Here is a 22,897-nt window from a genome sequence, read left to right as displayed (position 1 = left end):
ACACCTCTCGAGTGGATGGACTGCAAGATGGGGACTGGAGGAGCAAAATTCCTCCTACTATAAGAGAAGATCCAGGTTTGTGACCATACATACATACATAAGTCTATAAGACCTGATGGGATGCATCCCAGAGTCCTGAGGGAATTGGCTGGTGCAGTTGCCAAGCCACTCTCCATGATATTTGGAAAGTTGTGGCAGTCAGGTGAGGTCCCTGGTGACTGAAAAAAGGGAAACATTGCACCCATTTTTAAAAAGGGTAGAAAGAAGGCCCCTGGGAACTACCGACCTGTCAGCCTCACCTCTGTGCCTGGGAAGATCATGGAACAGATCCTCCTGGAAGCTGTGCTAAGGCACATGGAGAACAGGTGATTTGAGACAGCCAACATGGCTTCATCAAGGGCAAGTCCTGCCTGACCAACCTAGTGGCCTTCTATGATGGAGTGGCTACATCATGTCGTCTATCTGGACTTCTGTGAGGCCTTTGACACAATCCCCCACTGCATCCTTCTCTCTAAATTGGAGAGAGATGGATTTGATGGATGAACTGTTTGGTGGATGAGGAATTGGTTGGATGGTCGCATCCAGAGTGTAGTGGTCAACGGCTCAATGTCCAGATGGAGATCAGTGACAAGTGGTGTCCCTCAGGGGTCTGTACTGGGACCGGTACTGTTTAACATCTTCATCAGTGACATAGGCAGCGGGATTGAGTGCACCCTCAGCAAGTTTGCAGACAACATCAACCTGAGTGGTGCGGTTGACGTACGTGAGGGAAGGGATGTCATTCAGGGGGACCTGGACAAGTTTGAGAAGTGGGCCCGTGTGAACCTCATGAAGTTCAACGGGGCCAAGTGCAAGGTCCTGTACATGGGTCAAGGCAACCCCCAGTATCGGTGCAGGCTGGGGAATGAAGGGATTGAGAGCAGCTCTGCTGAGGACTTGGAGGTACTGGTGGATGAAAAGCTGGACGTGAGCTGACAGTGTGCACTCACAGCCCAGAAGGCCAACCGTATCCTGAGCTGCATCAAGAGAAGTGTGGCCAGCAGGTCGAGGGAGGAGATTCTCCCCCTCTACTCTGCTCTGGTGAGACCCCACCTGGAGTCCTGTGTCCAGCTCTGGAGCCCTTAGCCCAGGAAAGACATGGACCTGTTGGAGCGGGTCCAGAGGCCACAAAAATGATCAGAGGGATGGAACACCTCTCCTGTGAAGAAAGGCCGAGAGAGTTGGGGTTATTTGACTTGGGGAAGAGAAGGCTCTGGGGAGACCTTACTGCAGCCTTTCAGTACTTAAAGGGGGCTTATAAGAAAGATGGAGACAAACATTTTAGCAGGGCCTGTTATGATAGGACAAGGGGTTTTAAACTAAAGACAGTAGATTCAGACTACATAGGAGGAAGAAATTTGTTATGATGAGGGTAGTGAAATACTGGAACAGGTTACCCAGAGAGGTTGTAGATGCCCCATCCCTGGAAACGTTCAAGGTCAGGTTGGACAGGGCTCTGGTCTAGTTGATCTAGTTGAAGATGTCCCTGCTCATTGCTGGGCAGTTGGACAAGATGACCTCTGAAGGTCACTTCCAACCCAAACTGCTCTATGATTCTGTGAAAGTGTGTTGTAGTTCCTGATTTCAGGGACTTTTTTTCTATCGTAGTCTTAATTTCTTTTTAACAATTGAGGAAGGCAGCAGCAGGCTCAGTCTGGATCCTAACTTTGCATCTCCTTGAATAGTGTCTCTGAGTCTCCACTTCTTAGAGATTCTCCTATCTTGGTTTAAAACAAACAAATGTCCAAAATTGTGTTGCTTTACTTCCTGTCTAAAAGCTTTTGTTCAGCTCTTGTTTTCCCGTTTCTATTAGTGCTGGGAAAGCCAGAGAAAAAGTTCTTAAATTCTGTGCTGAGGTGTGTTTGCTGTCATTATAGGTGCATCAGAACTACCAAATATCAGTGAAGAAAGCTTGGAACATGCATTGCAAGAAGTATTCATAGCAGGATGTTGTTAACTCCTAGGTCTCTTAAATCTTTCCATTCCAGTTGCTTACTGAGTAGCTTGGGGTATTTCAGATTTGTGCATTTCCACCTGAAATCAGGAGGACTAATAGGACTTCAGAAAAACGAATAAACAGACCTGAAATTTCACAATAAATGATAAAATAAATATTAAATGCAAAAGACATTGGTGTAGGTATCCTAAAATTCTGAAAACTGAATTTTAACCAGCGGGAAGCATACATTTCTTTTGGATACTTTCCCAGAAAGATTAAGTTTCAAGGGTAGAGCAGTGAGAAGGATATGTTATGGACTAAAAAAGAAGACCTCTCTATTTTGTAGGACCTAGTCTAGGCAGCAGTTGATTATTTCCAGCTTTTACATTTGATCAAACCATGTGTCTTAATTGAGTATCAGAGAGGACAGTGTGCTGTTACCCCTTCTTCACTGTGTGATAAAACCTTCTTCATGGGTGCAGTAGATCACTCCTGGTACTCTCTGTGCATAGCGAGCATGTTGTTCAGTGCATGTACCTGATAAATCCTCTGAATCATTGGTGCTGACTGCTTGATGTATTTGTTCTGTGCATGAGTAGTAAATCTGGTGCTCATAAGAAGTGTAAGATGCACTTTCTGTGTAGAAAGCCTAAGTGCTTTCACAGAAGCACTAAGCTTGCTCTGCACCCACGGTGCATTTAAGAAAAATGTCAGCCAGGGGGGTGAGACTACTGACAGAGCAATTCCTTTGGCCTGCAGCACATTCTCAAGGTCTCCTGGGAGTGAAGCTTCCCAAGAATAGGGTATAGATCTTAGTGTTTTTTCTGGTGGGCTACACACAGTTGCAGAATGAATGCTGCTGGTATGTGCAGACATATTTTTGTAATGTATTGTTATGCGTGGAGTAGATAAGCTGTTATCAGGTATTGGGAGCAGGGAGTGGATGGGAGGGAAGAATGTTCTTGTGGTCTCCACAAGGTGGGCAGGTCACTCAGGTGTGCAATAGATGTGATTCTTGTCTTCACATTTAAGCAGGAGAGCTGTGGTCTGCAGGAGAAGACAATAGTTGCACTTTGACTGTGAACAAGTACAATTTGATGACCATTTCTTTAAACGGTAGTGTTGGGCTAAGTCCAGAACGGTCCCCCTCATAGTTACGTTTTCAGTCCCTGCAGGCTCAGACTTTTGTAAGCTGTGCAGTGAATTGAACTGTGGTATTTTTCCTGGTAAAAGTAACCATTAATTCAATCCAGAGTTTTTTTTCTGGTATGATTTCCTGTGCCATCTCACAAACAGTTGTTCAGTACAGCAAGGTGCAAAAGAATTGGACAGAGCTGCTAGACTTAGCAGTGTCAGACCCTGTTCATCAAGCTACAGTTTGAGTCAAAGCTTGTGATATGTCATGCTGAAGCCCTTAAATTTTCTTTGTCTTTTTTTATAACTGTTCTTCCCTCTTCGCAGTTAATCAGTTAACTGTCTTCATATACAAAGAAAAATTTTATGGTAGGAGTATGATAAGAGTGTATAGCTGCGACCCATTCTTCTCTAACACCTTTCAAAAACTTCTTTTTCTCAGTGAAACAGAATTGCTGCAGTTCCAATTTGTGAAATGCTTAATTTGCTTTTGTGAAAATTAGGGCATTTTGGCATTAGTCTGAGATGCTTCTAGTGTAACAGAAGGACTAGCTGAACTGTTTGGGTTGTATTATCCAAGTGTGGAACATAAATTAGAACTGTAGCTAGTAATAAGCAGTGCAGTAATTTTGTGTGAATGCCTTCTTTTGTTTTGATTCTGTTCCAATTGCTAAAATGGCTGAAGAATTTGGGTGGCATTATGTGTACTAATCAAAATAATCACCCACATCAGGAAGAGGATTTGAATTCTGGTGAACAGGAGAAATAGAAAGGTTAAGCAAGGTAAAAGCAAGTTTGTATTGGCATGGAGATTATGTTGTGAGGAAGAAATAGTGCACATTCTTTTAAATGGGATTTAGTAGGTCACGTGCACTCCTGAACACCGTCATTATTATAGTATCACAATATTGTAATAAAAACTTAATCGTATGGATTTATAATGTAGTTCCCTGTGCTGATGATAGAGAAACTATTTCAATCATGGTCCCAAGCCATATTTTTTTCACTTAAGGTAGACTGTCGGACTGAATTTTGGTTATGGCTTGGATACCCTTGGTGCTTTCTATGCTTCATTAAAACTGAATTTGAGACTAGCAGAGAGGTTCTGAAGCTGATACTCATTACTGAAGAGAATGATTAACTGGTGATAGGGACCTTCAAGACAGGTAGAAGATTCATGCTCCTGATGGCCTTTTGCTGCTCGTAATATGTGTGCCTCTGGATAACCATTATGTGTAGAGGAAGCTGCATTATGAGTATAACTGGTATGCATTGTACATGAGTTTACATGAAGCCAAGCCTCATTAAAGTTCTTTGTCATCCTGCCTGAGATGAGATTCATAATTTATTTGTTTGATCACAGATTAATGGGGCTGGATTCATTCAAGTGTTATTGCTGAAGTTTCCCTTTTCCATTGATTTTGGTTTAAGCAAGGGGTTTTTTTGTTTTCTGAGTACATGGTTTATAAAGATGGGATATTCACAAAATTGCAAGGAACTATGTAATTTATGAGAAATGGGTAGCTTCTGAAGCCACAAAGTGAGTTAATTATCATAGAAATTATGCCTAAAATATGTATAGTCTAGCTTTGACCCTGTGATCAAAAAACCACACTTTTCAGTGATGGCTTTATCCAGTTCTGCTTGTCTTTGTTAGATATTAATATAAATAAATACATAAATAAATCAATGTATTAAAAGTATTTTAGAACCTCTTATAACATGTTATGCCTCTCTGATAATATTCTGCTGTAGCTGATTGGGAAGAAACAAGTGCTGGAGACTCTAGATCCATGTCCATCCCTATATGGATGTTGTTGCTAGACATGTTTTGCTGTTTAAGTGACACATACCTAAATTTCTGTGCTAGCTGAATCTGTCTCCCAAGCACCAGAAGAGTAACTTTGGACTTCTCGATTTTAACAGGTTTCCATCTGAGTGCCACTGTGGTACCCCCACAGATGGTGCCACCCAAAGGTGCGTACAACGTGGCAGTGATGTTTGACCGATGCAGGATCACATCATGCAGCTGTACCTGTGGAGCTGGGGCCAAGTGGTGTGCTCACGTCGTGGCGCTCTGCCTCTTCCGGATACACAATGTAGGCCTTTGAATACAGTTCTGCTCTCCCCTAGGCATCTTCTCTGAGTCTCTTCTCATTGCAGTTTTATGCAATACGCACTCTCTTTAGGGAAATTGTTCTTGGCACTCCTTTTGGTTACAGATTGTGCAAATGTGCGCTCACAGTTGTAGTCTGCAGAGTGAATTGTCTGAGGCTCTAAACTGCAGAATGTCCTTTGATAATGTGCAAATTGCTAAGGATAGATACAGAGTCCTTTTTGGCCCCTTCCCCTTTCTCATTTAAATGCTAGAATTATTCATTCCTTCTTTAGTTCTGCAAGGAGTGAAAGATCACCAATAGTTAGTCTTTTATTAAAAGTCTTTGTAAATATGGGATTTGAAAGCTCTTTCTTTAGGTTGTTTGATCAGAGTGCAGAAGAGGTAATTTTGATCGCTGGTGGCCTTTATGTCCACCATTTCATTTTAACACATACCGAGTCAGGTGGGCATCATTTTGACTTGTAGATTTCAAACAGTCAGTTAAATTTATGTTTTTGTTTGGCTGCTTGTATTCTGTGTGGCCTTGTATAGAGTGAAAAGTAGGTGTTTCTTATCCCAACTCCAGGTGAAAATGCATAGAATCAACATGAAATACAGAAGTTGAAGGTTCAGTCTTGCATACAGATTAATTTCTTCAGTCTTTGGGAAGCTGAGAAATACATCTTAAGGAAGGATTAAGCTTGGATGATTGAAAGGAACAAAAGATTTTCTGCTGTCACAGAACATTTTGTAGCTAACATGCTTATGATCGACTCCAGATTCTTAAATAAGTGCTAATAACCTGCTGAAGATTGTTAATATTTCACAATGGGTAATTGTAATAGGCTTAAACTGATACTCCTGTGAAATCATTGGAATATCAGTATACTTTCTGTACTTAGGACAGGCGAGTTGGGAAAAAAATGGGTTCTGCTTTGAATTATTAGTTCCAGTTTTAAAAGGTGGGTATGAAGAGTGGGGGTAGGAAATAAATTTTCATTTATATTATTTACACTCAAAGTTTGGACCCTGCGTGAGATAAAAACAGTTATTTTTCCCTCCAATCCTTTCTTCTACCTGAAAAATGATAGTGAAAGGATTTTCAGATTTGTATATACTGACTGCTGACACTAGCATGTCATGAGCCAAGGAATATTGCTGTATGTGGACAAATCAATATCAGAAGCATCTTTATTATCAAACTGCTCTTGCCTGTTTCTAGGTTAAATTTTAGGCAGATGCCATTTGGGCATTTTTTGGTTCTGTAGAGTGAAAAAGTTTAAGAAACTAGTGGTGGGTTTTTTATCATTTTAGTTGTTCTAAGATATGGAAAGACACTGATTTTTAAGATTGAAGAAAAAAACCTCTAATGAGATAAATGAAGTGGTTGTGATTCTGTGAAACAGTCTCCCACAGAGCTGGTTGGTTTGCCAGACTCTTAAAGAATAATGTCCTATTTTAGAGGTTTGTTTGTGAAATCCCTGCCAGTATTTGTGCAATTGCTAGCAACAACAGATCTTAAGCACAGCTGTTAAAACAGTTTCCTTGAAAAGAAACTCTTAAAAACAGTTTTTATAAAGCCTAGCCAGCTTATTTGCATCTTATCTGCAACACACCACATAATTACAGAAAAAAAAATTGTCCATCAAGACCAAGCATGATATGCATCAGCATAGCTACTGTTCATGACACTTCATCCATGCAGTAGACACGGCTTCACTAAGTCTGACCTGTTAATGGCAGTTTATATCTCATTTTCTTTCTTCAGGCATCTGCGGTATGCTTACGAGCACCTGTTTCTGAGTCCTTGTCTCGGCTACAAAGAGACCAGTTGCAAAAATTTGCTCAGTACCTAATCAGCGAACTTCCACAACAGGTAAAATGGGGACAATCAATAGGACTGACTTTTTGTTAAATTCAGTTATCTTTATTCTGGGTCAATTTATATGATGTCTTTTGTTCCAAGATAACCAGTTATGCTATTCAATTGTGAGTTGCTGGGAAGACTTTTAGTTCTTGCTCTTTTAAGGTTTGCCATTCTCTTATTTGACAATTGCCTACTGCTAAATAAAAGATAAGAAGTGTCTTAAAAGGAGAAAGAAGAGTGGTGGCTATTCATATTAGCGTGAACATGTGCTTAGCTTGTGCAAGATCAAACACAATCAAATAAATACATGGCGGTGAAAAACTTAGGTCAGAACAAATCAGGTTGATTCCTTTTTGTGTGTTTGATTAGTTAACTGGAAAAGACTACCCAGGGATGTGTTGTATGCCTTAGGTGGACAGTTTCTAATACTCCTTGTTGGTGACCTTTTGACTTCCCCTGGTGTAGCTTCTTGGGGATTCATAAGAATCATTTGGGTTATGGAAAGTAATAGACATGAAATTTTGTTAGTCAAAGGCAAAATCTACTGTCATATTCCTTAAATATCTGTGTTGTTCAAGGTCAGGTCATTTATATCATCTGTCTAAAATGCACAAAATACACAGGAATACCTAAGTGATTGTGAAACGTTTGCTTTAAAAATATAAGGGCTTGGCAACCTTTTGATGCTGATTCAACCGGAGGAGGTTGAGAAAAACTGACCTGCATGGGTATCTGTCACATCTTGGTAGTGCATGCATAATGTCTTAAGTAGGAGTTAGATTGCTCTCAGCATGTGCCTAAAATTCATATTATGGTGCTGTACTTGGGACACCAAACCACTATTGCTAAAACATCCTCTGAATTTCCTACAGAAATACTAATCTTCTTACAAGAGGAAACAGAGGAATCATATAATATGAAAGTGATATAAAAATACTACTTTTTTGTTGCTGAGAGTTCAGCACCAATAGTTTGTGCTTCTTGCTGCATTACATAGCAGACAAAACTTTTGTTCTTTCCTTAAGGACTCGGAGCTTTATGTCACATAGTCTGGTGCTTAATAAAGGAGGGTTTTGAAAGGCTAGCAGTGGTGGTAGTTGTTTCCTGAATGGCATGTGAGTTGTTTGCTGTCAAATATTATGTGTCTGCTCCTTTTGCAGGGTTTCTTTCTCCTTTGGTCATGTGTACTAGCTGCGCACCCAGGAACATCTGGATTATTTAATTTATTACTATCTTGCCAGATAATCTGATGCATGCTGCCCAACAGAAAAGTTTGGGTTTTACTGGCGGATGCATCTTAACCTGTGTTGTGTAATTCCCTTGAAAAAGGCAAGGCATGCCCAAAGCTCTTCCAACAGTTTCATTTCTGGTCTTCAAGATTTCTGAGTGCAGAGAGATACTCTGATACCTTAGGACCCCATATTTTGACTTCATGATGTAGAATCAGAGTAGGCTGTACACGTGATTCTATTTTATCTGTATTTCCAGCTTGTGAAATTATGGTACAGTAGTATAACGCTGAATTACTTTCAAGTGTCAAGGGATATGGTGGTCTGTAGGAATGTGGCTAGATAAGATATTTTTCAAAATCTCTGTAGAAAGTGTTTTCTATATCTGTGAAAATGTCAGTGATTTTGAGCAGCTGGAATTTATTACCCAGAGCTTCTCCCAAGAGCTATTTCCCTTCATGAAGCCAGTATTCCTATTCCAATTAAATATGAATATTTTGGCAAAAATGCCTGAAGGAGAGTCACTGCAGGTCCCTGATACTTCAACCTTAAGGTGTGACATTGCCTAGACCTGTGACTTTCCTGCTTTGGCGTGACTTAAAATCGGTAGTAGTGGAAAAAGCTACAAGAATAGCTTAATGCTGAGTTTGTTTCTTCAGGTGAAATGCAAAATATGCCTCTGAAGCATTGTTTTTCTTCTACCTGTTTGAGATAGATCGGTATTATTTGCAAATATAGGTGTATTGAATGTGCCTTGCTTTACAGTAAATTGTGTGGAGAGAGGTGGGGAGATATCAGATGTTCTGTTGCAAATCATTTAAATACTAACTATATGCCTAACCTATTGTAAGTGTGCATACTAAAGGCTAAATGGATCTACAGTTTCAGCCCAGACTTTCTACTGTGTATTTTTCTTTCAAAAAGAGCATATTAAGAGTATATCTACTTAGGATTTTGCAGTCAGGTGTGAGCCTTCTCTGTTTATGCTCTGAACTGTCCAGAAGCCACGATTAGTTTAGTGCTGAAATTGTGTTAGTTTACTATTGAGTCTGAGTTAATATATAGATGGTCCCTTTGCTGACAGGATCATAAATAAGCTAAAGTCTGCCCCAAAAGTTATGCATAGATGTAATTTATAGTTTGCTCCTCTGTTCTCATTAGCTTGGGTTTTAGAGAAATGATTTAGGAACAAGAAATAAAGAACATTCAAAGTGCAAGAAAATGATGACCTTGACTGCAGGCACTTCCATATCTCTCAAAATTAGCTCCTACTCCTCAAGAAATAAGAAAGAAACTAATAACCCATGATTCCTTTGTTTACTTCTTAGGGTGTGAATGTAGGAAGTAAGCCTTGCATATAGGTTTGCTTTCAGAAAGGAGAGGAAAAAGTGTAACGGCTGACATGCTATTGTATAATCTTTAGCACCCTCTATCGTCCTTTCTGAAAACATGACTGTGTGTATTTGATGCTTCTGAAATTATGAGAGTGCTTCAGTCCTGAAAATCCAGGCAGATCTTTGGCTGGGTATATCAGGATAACAAATACTGTGTATATTGAAAGTTGGCTTCATGTTTTCAGATTCTTCCAACAGCTCAGCGCTTGCTGGATGAGCTGTTATCTTCTCAGTCTACTGCCATCAACACAGTGTGTGGAGCCCCAGGTAACCTTGATATATCTTATTTCAGTAATCTGTGTCACAGATAGGAAGTGGATATATTCCCATTGCTTTGAGTTTCGGAACTGGTCTGTTACCATGTAACTGGGATTGCAGGGTGGAGGTCAAGGAAAAGGGATAAGTACAGGCACTTGCATGTATATGTGGCACAGCAACAGGCAATTGCTGGTGTAATGGACCCCTCAGAGTGTATGCAGAGGAAGGGAGAATCAAGCAATACACCTTTCTAGCAAAAGATTTTTCTTTTTAAGTTGGTATTTATTACAGACTTCTGGAAACATTGATTGGAGGGGAAGTCTCCAACCTCCTACTTGAAACAGGACTGTGTGCAACACTGGATTGGGTTAGCTGTGGCTTGGGCTAGCTTAGCCAAGTCTTGGTTAACAGACATTACAAACTATTCCTATTTTAGTGCTGCATTACCCTTTTGGTTAAGAATTGTTTTCCTAACGTCCAGTATGAGTTACCCTTTTTTTTATCATCTTCTACTACCAAGAAGAGTTTGTCTGCGTTGTGTTTGTGATTCCAAGTCGTCGTAGGCTGTTAATGATCACCCCTCACCCTCTCCTTTTTAGATGAAATTAGCCCATCTTCCTCAATCTCACCTCAGGTCACATGCTTTGTGCCCCCAAATATCTTGATACCCCTCCACTATATCCTCTCTGGTCTCGCAGTATCATTTCTGGATTGGGGGACCCAAAGCTGGATACAGTATGCCAGGTGTAACTTTCCCAGTGCCAGGTAGAGTGGAATAAAATAAGTTCCTTACATCTACTAGCTGTGTTTTTCTTCATATAGTCCAGTTTGCAGGTTGGTTTTTTTGTTTTGTGTTTTCAGTGAAAGTTTGCCATTGATTTCTGTTAAGCTTTACATCCACCATAATCACCAAACTCAATCAGCTACTCAGCCATTTGGTTTTCAGTCTGTACTGATGCATGGGGGTTTCTGTCGCAGGTACAGAAGTGTACGTTTTTCCTCAATGAACTTCATGAGGTTTCTGTTGGCACAGTCCTTGAATTTCTCCTGGCCCTGCTGTTGTAGTGCTACCATTCAGCATGCCAGCCATGTCTCCCAATTTAGTGTTGTCAATGGTTAAGATAATGTTATGATAGCATTTTAAGATAGTTCTGAACAGTGAGTTCTGCAACAGGTGAAATAAACTGAGTAATGCTGCTTGTGTACTCCCTATAATCTCTGCGGTTGGGCACACAGAGGAAAATATTTTCAAAGCCTGCAGACTGTATATGTGTTACTTTTTTGTCAAGATCCCACTGCTGGACCCTCTGCATCAGATCAAAGCACCTGGTACTTAGATGAATCTACGCTGAGTGACAATATAAAGAAAACCCTTCATAAATTCTGTGGACCCTCTCCTGTTGTTTTCAGGTAAACTGTTTCCCACTGAAGGGGAAATGTGATATTCATGTAATCTATAAGCTCATTCACTGTATAGCCTGTTCCCTTATGTGACGCCGTGGACTGAAGGATGCTTAGTTTCATGGTCACTCTTCTGGACTGTATTTTTACATAGCTTGTCCGATGTTATTTCAGTAGAGCACACTGTATTTGCACAGTAGCTTGCTGTGTGGTGTTCTCAGTCTCATTATGCATCCTCTCTTTTAGGTTATGCATGTCTGCCCAATTTAAGGTGCAAATATACTTCTGGATGTAGAATAGACTCAGGATTTTGTACGGCTGTACTTGATTTAATTTTTTCTCATCCCTGCTCTTCTGTTTTGTCTACAGTGATGTGAATTCAATGTATCTTTCTTCCACGGAGCCACCAGCTGCGGCTGAGTGGGCCTGTCTCCTGCGTCCCCTGCGAGGAAGAGAGCCTGAAGGAATCTGGAACCTGCTTTCCATTGTGCGGGAGATGTTTAAGAGACGGGATAGCAATGCAGCTCCTTTGCTGGAGATTCTGACTGACCAGTGTCTCAACTATGAGCAGGTATTCAAATCTCTTTACTGGGGGGGGTAGAAATTCTGGGGAACCAATGACTGGTGCCATGTACCTGTAAAATCCATGGCTGAATAAATTTTTAACAGTCTGTATGCATTATGGGCGTATGCTTCTCCATGCTAAAATGATGTTACAGCTGATTTAGTGATGTCCCGGTAACACTATATCCCAAAAATACCTCAGTCCTTTTAACATGAATATATGGAGTCTGATGATGTCTTCTTTTCAGCATATTTGATTTGATTTCTGCCCAGTCAAGGTGATTTATTTTAATGCTTTTTTTCTAAACAAAGTACATCACATATGACCTGTCATTTTTATAAAATCTAAAGATATGTGTTGAGTGCTAGAATCTCAGATTCTTTTGTTATTTTTGTAGAAGATATATTTTGATGGGTTTAAGAAATAAATTTTCTCATATTTGAAAAATAATATTATGAAAAAGGTTTCCTTTGACAGTTGAGGATGCTGATCTCACTCTGTAAATTGCAGTAATAAGTTTCCTTATTACTCTATCACGCACCTCAACTTTGAGCAAGGGAAACAAAATACTTAATTTATCACATTTGTTCACTTTTTCCCTCCAAGTGTGAAGGCTTCTAGTAAGAGAACCTCCTGTAAGTGTTTTGTTCTGTGGGCATATGCTTGCTAACCAGAGAAATTTTGAGAGGCCCTTAGTTCTCACAGACCAATACTGCTTTAATGCTTGTAGTTATTTTGGAGTCAAATGAAAACATGGTATTAGCTACAGATCCTGTTTCCTTGTGGTTATGAGGTTAAGTGGGAGCAGGGATGAGATGTTGACCACAACACAGCTCCAGTGAATATTTTCTTCTGCAGATAACTGGCTGGTGGTACAGTGTGCGAACATCTGCATCACACAGCAGTGCTAGCGGGCACACAGGACGCAGCAATGGCCAGTCAGAAGTAGCTGCTCACGCTTGTGCAAGTATGTGTGATGAGATGGTGGTTCTTTGGAGGCTGGCTGTCCTTGACCCAACTATTAGTCCACAGAGGTGAGCACCAGAATCAGATCCAGTCTCTCTCTTATTTCTGTGATATTCAAGCACACTCAAGGGCTTCTTCCTCTAGATTTCTTGTGGTTTTATGATTATCTCATTACCTGTTCAACCATTGGTCCTTCTGGACTATGTGCTATGTAAGGTTCAAGAGCGCTATAATTACTTTAAACTTTAATTACTATTGCTGCTCACTTTTAGCAACATCATGTAGTTTGAATAATTTGGTTTCTGAGAGTTCTCTTTTACATGTAAGTGTAATTCTGCATTTCAGTGTCCCAGTGGAGAACATTTCTTTGAATGGTAACACCAGCTACCAATAAATTTTAATGCTTTCTAAATTTAACTATTCCTCAGTTTAACAGGTTTCTGTTTAGCCCAATCATTCACTGTTGTCTAGTTCAAGATGAAGCACTTCTTGCTTTTTATGCTCTTAGGGAGTTTATTCTCTGCAGTGTATTGGTAAACTGTGTCACCGGTGTATGATTTTTCAGTCAGTGTTTTCAATTGTCTTAGGAAAAATTGTGAGGCTTTTGCAGGTTTCTAAACCATATTGTGCCTTAGTGAATCACTGCCATCTTTATTTAGCACTGGTTGAATAGCAGTGGAGATACTGAGGGCTCATGTTGAGTTACTGTGGTTGACATTGTAATAATTTGGCTTGTACAAGTCTACAAAGTGCGATGTATAAAATGTACTGAATTAGTTTAATGTGTTATAAATGCTCAGAAAGAGGTTTTTCAGAACAAACGAAAACAGGATGGTATTTTCAATACAATTACAGATCAACAGGATTTGCTTTCTGTGAACTGTTGTGTAACATTAATAAAATGCCCTATCTACGTAAGGTACATCAGGGACACTAAAATGGATGCAGTTTCTGTTTTGTACAGTTTACAATATGAAGTAGCTAAATATAGGAGATGAAGGCAAATCAAAAACTGTAGGAAGCTGGGAATGAGGCTTAAAATAAACACAAACATCAATCAGACCACATAGAAAAACCATAAAAGGTTTCGGCTTTTAATAAAGTATGAAGTTGTGCTATGTGTGTTCACATTTGAGTTATTTGGCACAGTTCAAATTTGCTCAGATCTCCTACTTGAGCTCATGCATAATTTAAATGCTCCTGCTTGATTACCTATCCTCTTGGCGTTTGAATAGTCACCAAGAAGAACCCTCTTCCACCCATTCTTGCTATTCTTTGCAGTGAATCATAAGGAAACTTGCTACCTCATTCCTAATTCATTGCAGGCTCTCATCCTTATGTTACCTTTCCTGAGTAGTTCCCTCTTCTTTTTCCTTCTGAAAATCCTCTTCTTGATTAAGCCCTACCAGTCTGTTCTCTTGTTAATTCATTTCTTTAGTGGACAAATAGAAGCAGTCAATTTTGTTTAGCCCTTTTTGTCCTAATACCCTTTGCACCTAAATTGGGTCACCCTGTTTTGATTTTATTTTTTTGTTCTTTTGCTTTTGATAGGAAATATGAGAGGATTGAAGTGTTGGGCTTGTACCTCAGATCTCTGAAACCTGTAGCAGAAAAAAGATGGCAATTGATTGACACACTTGGTGCAGTTTCTAGAAATGACTTTTCCTCTTCTTGAATTAGATCATGCAAATGTGTAATCTGTTTAGACTATCTTGCTGCTCATATGTTTAGGCCCTCCATGAGATTTGGAGCTGGGAAATACAGAAATGCTTTGTTCTTCCCCTGGTAATATGGGGTGTGGGACTAACTGCTGTGTAATTTAAGTCTATATAATCCTACCAGCTTGCTTGTTCCTCAGAGTTATTTGAACGTCAATTACTTTTGTCTTGCTTGTTCTGAGCCTATGGCTTGCAACAGTTTAGTCTCCTGAGGACAGCCTGCTAAAGCCTAAGTTAAACTGTTGGGCTCTAGATAGGCATATCAAGGTAGAGGTAAGTGCCTGCGATGTAGATTAGGTGGTCCTATCTGGCATTGTGCTTCCCTGGCTAGGCTGTTTAGATTGTACTTGCAAATGTCTTGACTGAAGTTGTTCACAGGGCTGTTTCACAGCTGCGGCAAACTGTATAATGAATGTTTCCAAGGGCAGCTCCCCACGGTACTTGCTGGTCTGGGACTGCTGAGGCTAACGTCACTATTACCTTATTTGGGGCAGATTAGCAAACAGGACAGACAGTATTTCATTTTAAACCTCCCGGTTTGTATCATGCTTTCATGCTGGTACTGTTCACATTTTGTTTCTATATCATGGGTCTGTCTAGGACTTGGTTGTTAATATACCTGGGTTTTTTTTTCAGCCTGTCTTCTTACTAATGCTGTCTATACTTAATTCAGCAGAAGATGTTTCTGGCCAAAAGGAGGAGGTATTCTGTGGGTTATGAGATAGTTTGTCACAGGTGCATTTTGTGTCTGTTTTCTAACCTGTCCTCTTACTTCTCTTAGGCGCAGGGACCTTTGCTCACAGCTCAGACAATGGCAGCTGAAAGTCATAGATAATGTTAAGAGGGGGCAGCACAAGAAATCACTGGAGAAGCTCTTCCAGGGTTTCAAACCAGCTGTGGAAGCCTGTTACTTCAACTGGGAGGAAGCTTATCCCATTCCTGGGATCACATATAGCAGCACTGACAAGAAGAACTCATTCTGTTGGGTAAAGGCCATCCAGCAGAGGAGCTGCCGCTTGCAGTGTGCAGAAACTGCCTGTGAGGCTGGTAGAACCCATGGACAGGAGCCTGGGGGAGCATGTCTGCAGCCTGGGGACAGGCTGCGTCCCTCTCCCCAGGAGCCAGCAGTTCGTCCAAAGGAACTTACTGGAAAGCGGAAAGTTGTCTCTGAAACGCCACAGAGGGTTCTGAGACGACTTTCAGCAGAAGGTGATAAAGCTGTGTATAAGACTGCAGTGGGGAAAGCAAAGTTGCCAGTGAGCAAAGGCTTGACCAGTAAACATAGTGGGAAACGTCGCATGAGCAGTGAAGACAGCTCTCTGGAGCCGGACTTGGCAGAGTTGAGCCTGGATGACAGCAGCTTGGCTCTGGGGGCAGAAGCCAGCAACACATTTAGTTTTACAGAAAGCCCACTGAGCAGGAGCTACAGGGATACCTTTGAGGAGGATGGTGGGGTGTACTTCTCTGAGGGACCCGAGCCCAGTGTCAGGACCAGTTCCATGGCCAAGAAATCGCCCAAGGATCCTGTAGGGGAAATGGGTAGTGGTGATGACGACCTGCCTTCTGCAGATGAGAACAGCGGTGGTGTGAGCCTGAAGCCAGAAGAAGTGGGAGAGAGTGGTGCAGCAGGGGGAGGGGATGATGGAGAAGAGGAAGATGATTACCAGGTATACTATCTGAATCCACAAGAGGTAGCCAAGGAAGATGATGACAAAGCTGAAGGGGGAAATGAAGAGGAGCAGGATATATTTGCTGGTATAAAGCCTCTGGAGCAGGAGAACCGGATGGAGGTGAGCTGAATCTAGTTCAAAACACTGCTTTGCAGTCTTATGTATTGTATACATCATGGTCTTGCCACCCTCCTACCTGTTACGTTTAACTTAGTATGTTGTTAAATCAAGTGTTTAATTATAATGTAATCGTAACCCATTGTATCATAAGATATCTACAGTCTTAGTGCAGTAGTATCACACATGTCTCTTTCCCACAAGCTTGACTCCCTATTTCTGCACTAACTTCAAGTGTGTCCCAGTTTTAGCTGGTCCCACCTCACGCTCCAGGATTTACAAATGTAGGCAAACCAGTGTGTGCTTTTTACCTAGTTTCACTCTTGGAAATGGCAAAATTGAGATGAAATTCAAAATAGGTAAGATCGAGACATGCCCAGCAGGAAAAATTTAGATCCAACCATGTAAGCAGAAATTCTCTGGAAAGCCACAGGCAATCTAAATAGACTGTGTCATGTTCCTGTAATAACCTCAAAATACATTTAGAGTTTTCACCTGTATGAGCAAGCAGCTGAAATGGACGTGCATGGGAATAGTTATAGTCAGTTTGGGTTTTAGGGGTTTTTTGAGTTATTCTCCGATCTCTTATAGCACTTGGAGGGAGAATGGAACATAATCATGGAAGAACAGGCTTTTTAAGGGAGTGTTTAAAGGGATGGTCGTGAATGTCCAGGCAAGGAGGACTCTGAGAACACCTGCTGCTGAAGTGAATTGTGTTTGGAGAGTCTTTGTGACAAGTGGTTTGAGCAGGCTAGCTGCAGCCTGGGGGAGCATGGTTTGAATATGACCATCTGTTCTTTCTTGCAGATCCTGTTTGCTTGTGCAGAGGCCTTGTATGCACATGGATACAGTAATGAAGCATGCCGCTTAACCGTAGAGCTTGCCAGGGACCTACTGGCCAACCCTCCAGATCTCAAAGTGGAGCAGCCACCAACTAAGGTAGAGAGAGAGCGTGTCTAGTTTTGTGGGTAGAGGGTAAGTTACAAGGATTATATGGGATGGATATAACGACATTCTCAAGCATTTCTCATTTACTGTGGTTTAGGGCCCTGCACTGATGCTTCCTCTGGGTTGAACTTCTCTGGATGTCATTAATGTGCTTGATCACTCTGCTTGTGGGGGTGAATAAAAGGGAGAAAGAAAATAAGGGGCTATTCAGCAGGACTTAAATCTTCAGAAACTTGAGTTTAGTTAAAAGCTTCTTCGCTTTTCCTTATGCTTCAGAGAGAAGCTTGGTTTGTCTGTTAAAAGCTGCAGGTCCTTTAAGACTCTATTTTAAGTCAGTTGAACAAAACACCCTATTTAACAACAGCTTCAAAGGATGTTTTGTTTAAGAGGTACCTGCTACTGTGTGCTATAAGATTATGCAGCAGCCATAAGAAGTCTTGATTTTTGTGCAGCTCTGTGCAGGTAACACTGTTTCTTGTGATTCTTTCCAAAACTTTAGTCTCCTATTTCGTAATGTGCACCACTGGAGATGTTAGAAGTTTGTTGTTTCAGTATAAAGGGTTGAAGAGGAAATAAATAAGCATAAACTTATGGAAAATCACTTGTAGTGGTACTAAGCAGTGTTTGTTGTATGAAAAGGTTCCCCTGGAAGGGACAGGCATGCAACATCTGCCTGCACAGTATCAGTCCAATAGTGGACATATGTCTTATCAATGGGCCAGCTCTTCAACTGTGTTGTGCTGGGGTGAGATAGGGGAAGTAATGATGTTCATCAGTAACCGCTGGTGTTTGTGATTCCTCAGCACAGGGAATAAAATTTAAACATGTTTTGTTCTTCCTCCTGTCTACTAATTATTGCAAAGGGTAGGAGAAGCATAGAATCATTTAGGATGTTCAGGAAAGTGTCCTGTGACAAATTCCTCCTCAAACAGGGCAAAAAGAACAAGGTATCAACCAGCAAGCAGACGTGGATGGCAACCAACACCTTGTCGAAAGCTGCTTTCTTGCTGACTGTGTTGAGTGAGCGGCTGGAGTACCACAACCTGGCCTTTCGAATAGGAATGTTTGCTCTGGAGCTGCAGAGACCACCTGCCTCCACAAAAGCTCTGGAGGTATGAAACACCTCAAAAAGGCAGTGTCCGTAAGCAACATTGGTCTGCTTGAATGCTTTTGCTCGTGTGGTTTCCATTTCAACTCCTGAAGTTTGGTTATGCTTTTATATGTTTCCTTAAAATTGATTGCAGTGGGACTAAATGGACTGTGTGGACATCCCATTAGCACACATTGATCTGCCAGAAAAATGATTAGAAATATCACTTCATCTGGAGTTACCTTCATTAATAGGAAACTCAGACCTCACGTGCCAACATGCCTTGGATTTCACATGAAGCTACAGGCTTGAAAATATTTAAATGAGTACAAAATCTTTTATGAGTATATTATTTAATTAGAACAGTTTACTACTTATCTTAAATATGTTTCCCATGTACTTGGCTAATCTGAGGAAAATAAAGCCATTTGTAAATGGAATTGTCCATATTTGCATTGGTGAAATGGTTTGAAACTCATTCCTTGGGGTCAATTGGTGCAATTGTTACATGTTTGAAAACTGTTGCTCTTGCTGATACCTCATTCGTTGGCAAGTGAACATATGCACTGTGGAGGCATATTATTTTGGACACAGGTTGATTACTATTAGGCTTCCTGTTTAAAAAAAGAAGTGTCCAATTAAGACCTTGTCTGTGTGATTTGCAGTGGCCCTGCTTTTCACTACAGGGTTGTGTAGTCCCTGGAGGTCTGTATTGTTGCTAGTTATCCACCAACTACACTTGGTACACTAATTATTGGTACTTCTTACCATCTGATTAGTAGACTGTGAGATTGGCAGTCACTTGCTACCTAAAAAGAAAACAATCACTTTCACATGTTAAGAATGGAGAGAATGCAGAAATAGCACACAGTAGTGAAATGTAAGTCTTCATCCCGTTGACATGCGTGCTGACACCCAGTGCCCATTCTGCTGCTAGTCAGTCTCTCTTTGTCTCGATTGAGTATATTATTTAACATAGCATCCTTTTTCCTACAATTAAGAGTAATCACCTTTTCCACTGACTTACCCAGTCAAACGCTTCTCCTGATGTTCTTATGAAAGCTGATGTATGTTTTTCTGTATGCAGCTCAAGAGTCATAATTTGAGTAAAAAAAAAAGTATAAATATGAGGTGAGACTTGTATTAGATTTGAAAACCTGTGTTCAGTGTGGAGAGAATGGTAAAGGTGGCTAGGGTGCTAAGAGTTGCTATAATTTAATGATCCAATAAAAACTGTTGCTGTACTTTAAGTATAGGGAAAAATGGTCCACTGCCCACAGGGCCTGTGCTGATGGCAGCTTCTTGTTTCCTTGTGGATACTACCAGGTGAAGCTGGCATATCAGGAGTCTGAGATTGTAGCCCTCTTGAAGAAGATTCCCTTGGGCACTAATGAGATGAATACTATTCGAGGAAGAGCTGAAGAACTGCGAGAAGGGACACTGTGTGATTACCGTCCTGTCCTGCCTCTGATGTTGGCTAGCTTTATATTTGATGTCCTGTGCACTCCAGGTACTGTCTGCATTGGCTTGAGTGTGTGAAGGGCATGTTCTGAGATGCCAGGTCTTGAGGGGTTTTCAAAGAGAAACTGTCTTCTGTATAAGAACAACCTAATCTTGATTCTTCACACACTGTTGCTTGCACTTCCCTCCATGTTGCTTTAGAGGCACTTTGTGCCCCAGTGGAACTGTCTCTCCTTCTGCTTACATTTGAAAACAACTGGAAACTTACCACATTTCAACACTCTGTATTTGTAAAATAGTTACAAATGACTGACTTTTCTACTCTTATGCTGGTTATATTCAGAAGAAGCTAATATAAATCTAGTATTTAAAAAAGAACACAAAAACCTGGAATTAGAAGACTGACTTGACACTGTACCTGCCTGGTTTGGAGCCCTCTGAGTTTAGAGAGAGAAAGGGGAAAAAGAAAACCAAGAGATTGCTGTGGTCTTGAAACTGGTACAAGGCTAGGAATAGGACCACAGGAAGCTCCGCAAATTCAGAAAAGTCTCAGAAATGGCTTTTGCATTGAGGTCCTGGTTTTGAAAGCTGAGCGCTAATTCTATTGCCGTCTTTCAGTGGTTTCTCCTACAGGCTCTAGACCCCCAAGCCGTAATTGGAATAATGAAATGCCTGGTGATGAAGAGCTTGGTTTTGAGGCAGCTGTTGCTGCTCTTGGTAAGAATCTTTTACAAGAAAAGTCTTTCTTCATCCATGTTCTGCATCCTGCTTCGTTTTGGATGGTGAGAGTTAGTAGTTCATTCCAGTTTGGTGCAGAAATGAAAACATTTGCATGGTTTGTCAGAACCAGATGCAGAAGGATTCTACATGCCGGGGTTGAGGTGCCTTTGCAAAGCTGTGAAAAATAGAAGGGGGATACGGGACGGGAGCTGAATGTTAAAGTAGCAACGTGAATTTTAGCTTTCTTCTTGCTCTTGTTGTGGAAGATGTATTGCCTGGACTTTAATGGAGATGGACAGTTCCAGAGAACAAAAGGCAATCATTTCAGAAGAGGTTAGACAATGATAGTGACAGACTAGCAGAAGTACTCTCAAGCATTATCATATAATTCAGGATCTAAGCATAATCTTGCCTCATTTATCAGCTTCAGCAACAAAGCAGTGATTATATATATATTATGTTGACAATATTGTATGCCTGTTTTAAAGCAGCATACAAATAGGAATAGAATGGTTTAAACAAGGCCTGTTCTCTGTTACCTCATCTATGAAAGGAGGAAGATGAGTTCTTTATGGGGTGAGAATGCTGGTTTGTAGCACCTGCAGAAACTGGAAAAGTTTGTTTCAAGATGGAGTTGTGGGCTTGCCTGGATTCTCTTCCTGTAATGTCTTAGGATCTGGTTATTCTGACAGTTGTAGCAAGCTTAGTATTCTGGGGACAAACAGTAGGTCCTGTTTATTCATGACCTATTTCTGAAGTTAACAGAAAAATTGGCAGGGGTGGGAAGTCTTCTTTTGCCGGTGACAGTGGAGTGAATAAAATGAGGTATAGATACTGCTCAGGATGTGGTGTAATCCCATGGGCTCACTTGTCTCTTCATCCCCTCTTTTCTGGCCTGCAGGTATGAAAACAACTGTCAGTGAAGCAGAACATCCTCTGTTGTGTGAAGGCACCCGAAGGGAGAAAGGGGATCTGGCACTAGCCCTGATGATTACTTACAAGGATGATCAGTCTAAGCTGAAGAAGGTTAGTTTTCCTTTAAAAGTGGAGAGGGAGATGCAGTGCAAACCATGTTTGGGTTTTGATGGATTTGATAGTATTGCCAGTGAGCATAAGTTGCTGTGTCATGTACTGATGATTTACAAGCTCTGTTGTGGTATTTATATTCTTCCACTGATGCAAAGTCTGATTGTGCAGTGTGCGTTGCCCTGGAAGAGGCACTCTTTCCGTAGGTTTCTTAAGGTCCAGTCAGAAGATGCTTTCTCACTGCTTTTAACGCTTTTGCTTACCTGCTAAAACAAGTCCTTTGTCTCAGGGGTTTTCAGTGTGCACTGTGTGTGTGGTCTGGGGATTGATTCTGTTTTGCTGCAGGGATGTTGGCTTGCAGAACAGTATATCTAGCAAAGTCTTTGTTTCTTAACCTCTCACCTTTTGATATACTAGTTCAGTCCACCTGTGCCTTAATTTCCCATGCAAGGTAGTAAAACTCTGCCACACCACCCCAAAGGAGGAAAAAAATATCAAAAACTGCTGAAGCTTCAGGAAGGTTTTTATTAATTTTTTATATTCAGAAACCCTCCTACCCGGTAAGAATATTACTAGTGTCTTTCTGTCTCCTAAAGGAGAAACACTTTTGCTATACTCTTCTCCAGGGGAATAACAGGGACACTGCGATATCAGTCATCTGCAAATCACACACGGTGTGACTTTTGTGTGGAGAGTGAACAGTAGAAATGGACAAACCCATAAAATGTGGTTATGCATTGTTACCCAATCACATACTAAATAAGGACAAGAAAATGTTGTTGTAGGCTGGTAGAACACAGTTTCTCTAGTGGCTTTGCCAGTTTCTTAGTAAGAGTATGACAGGATTTTTTGAATGGTGAGTGCAGAATTTTGGTAACTTAAGAACATCTAATGACTGGCAGAACTAAATATAGAGTCCTTCATTCTGTCCTTGATGTACCAGAATTACTGCTTTATTGTGAGTGTTGGGTGCTTGTCAAGTAAAGTCAGTGGCTATTTGAAGTGAAAATGGGGATATTACTGAGTACGAATGAATCTTTGCTTCCCCAGTAATACAGACTGCATGGCTCTCAGCTGCGCATTGCTGATCTTCAGTACAGGAAGATAATGCCTATAGCTTTCTAGAGAATAAGCATTTTCTTCTTTTCTCCAACAAATGGAATTTGTTGTCCACCAGGAAGCTGATTTAGTACTTTTCCGCTCTGTCTTAGTGTAATGACTGTTCTCTTACCCTTCTGCCAAGCTCTTATTTTTCTT

At 40.9% G+C, this 22,897-nt stretch overlaps 1 protein-coding gene across 6 annotated transcripts in view; it reads left to right on the top strand.

The window, feature by feature from the left end:
- Positions 1-22,897, top strand: part of ZSWIM8 (zinc finger SWIM-type containing 8) — a 63,518-nt gene that overhangs the window by 27,962 nt on the left and 12,659 nt on the right. For all 6 annotated transcript variants that reach the window (XM_074874629.1, XM_074874631.1, XM_074874630.1 and 3 more), the window contains 12 exons: positions 5,039-5,211; positions 6,979-7,086; positions 9,886-9,967; positions 11,248-11,368; positions 11,729-11,930; positions 12,783-12,958; positions 15,390-16,398; positions 17,203-17,334; positions 18,276-18,455; positions 19,760-19,943; positions 20,513-20,611; positions 21,516-21,640. In XM_074874629.1, coding sequence (XP_074730730.1) covers positions 5,039-5,211; positions 6,979-7,086; positions 9,886-9,967; positions 11,248-11,368; positions 11,729-11,930; positions 12,783-12,958; positions 15,390-16,398; positions 17,203-17,334; positions 18,276-18,455; positions 19,760-19,943; positions 20,513-20,611; positions 21,516-21,640 — 2,591 coding nt within the window. The remainder of the gene's footprint in view (positions 1-5,038; positions 5,212-6,978; positions 7,087-9,885; positions 9,968-11,247; positions 11,369-11,728; positions 11,931-12,782; positions 12,959-15,389; positions 16,399-17,202; positions 17,335-18,275; positions 18,456-19,759; positions 19,944-20,512; positions 20,612-21,515; positions 21,641-22,897) is intronic.

Source organism: Strix uralensis, chromosome 7 (assembly GCF_047716275.1).
Source record: "Strix uralensis isolate ZFMK-TIS-50842 chromosome 7, bStrUra1, whole genome shotgun sequence".
Lineage (NCBI taxonomy): Eukaryota > Metazoa > Chordata > Aves > Strigiformes > Strigidae > Strix > Strix uralensis.
The sequence above is the reverse complement of the archived record's forward strand: the minus strand, read 5'-3'. Positions and strand labels throughout refer to the sequence as shown.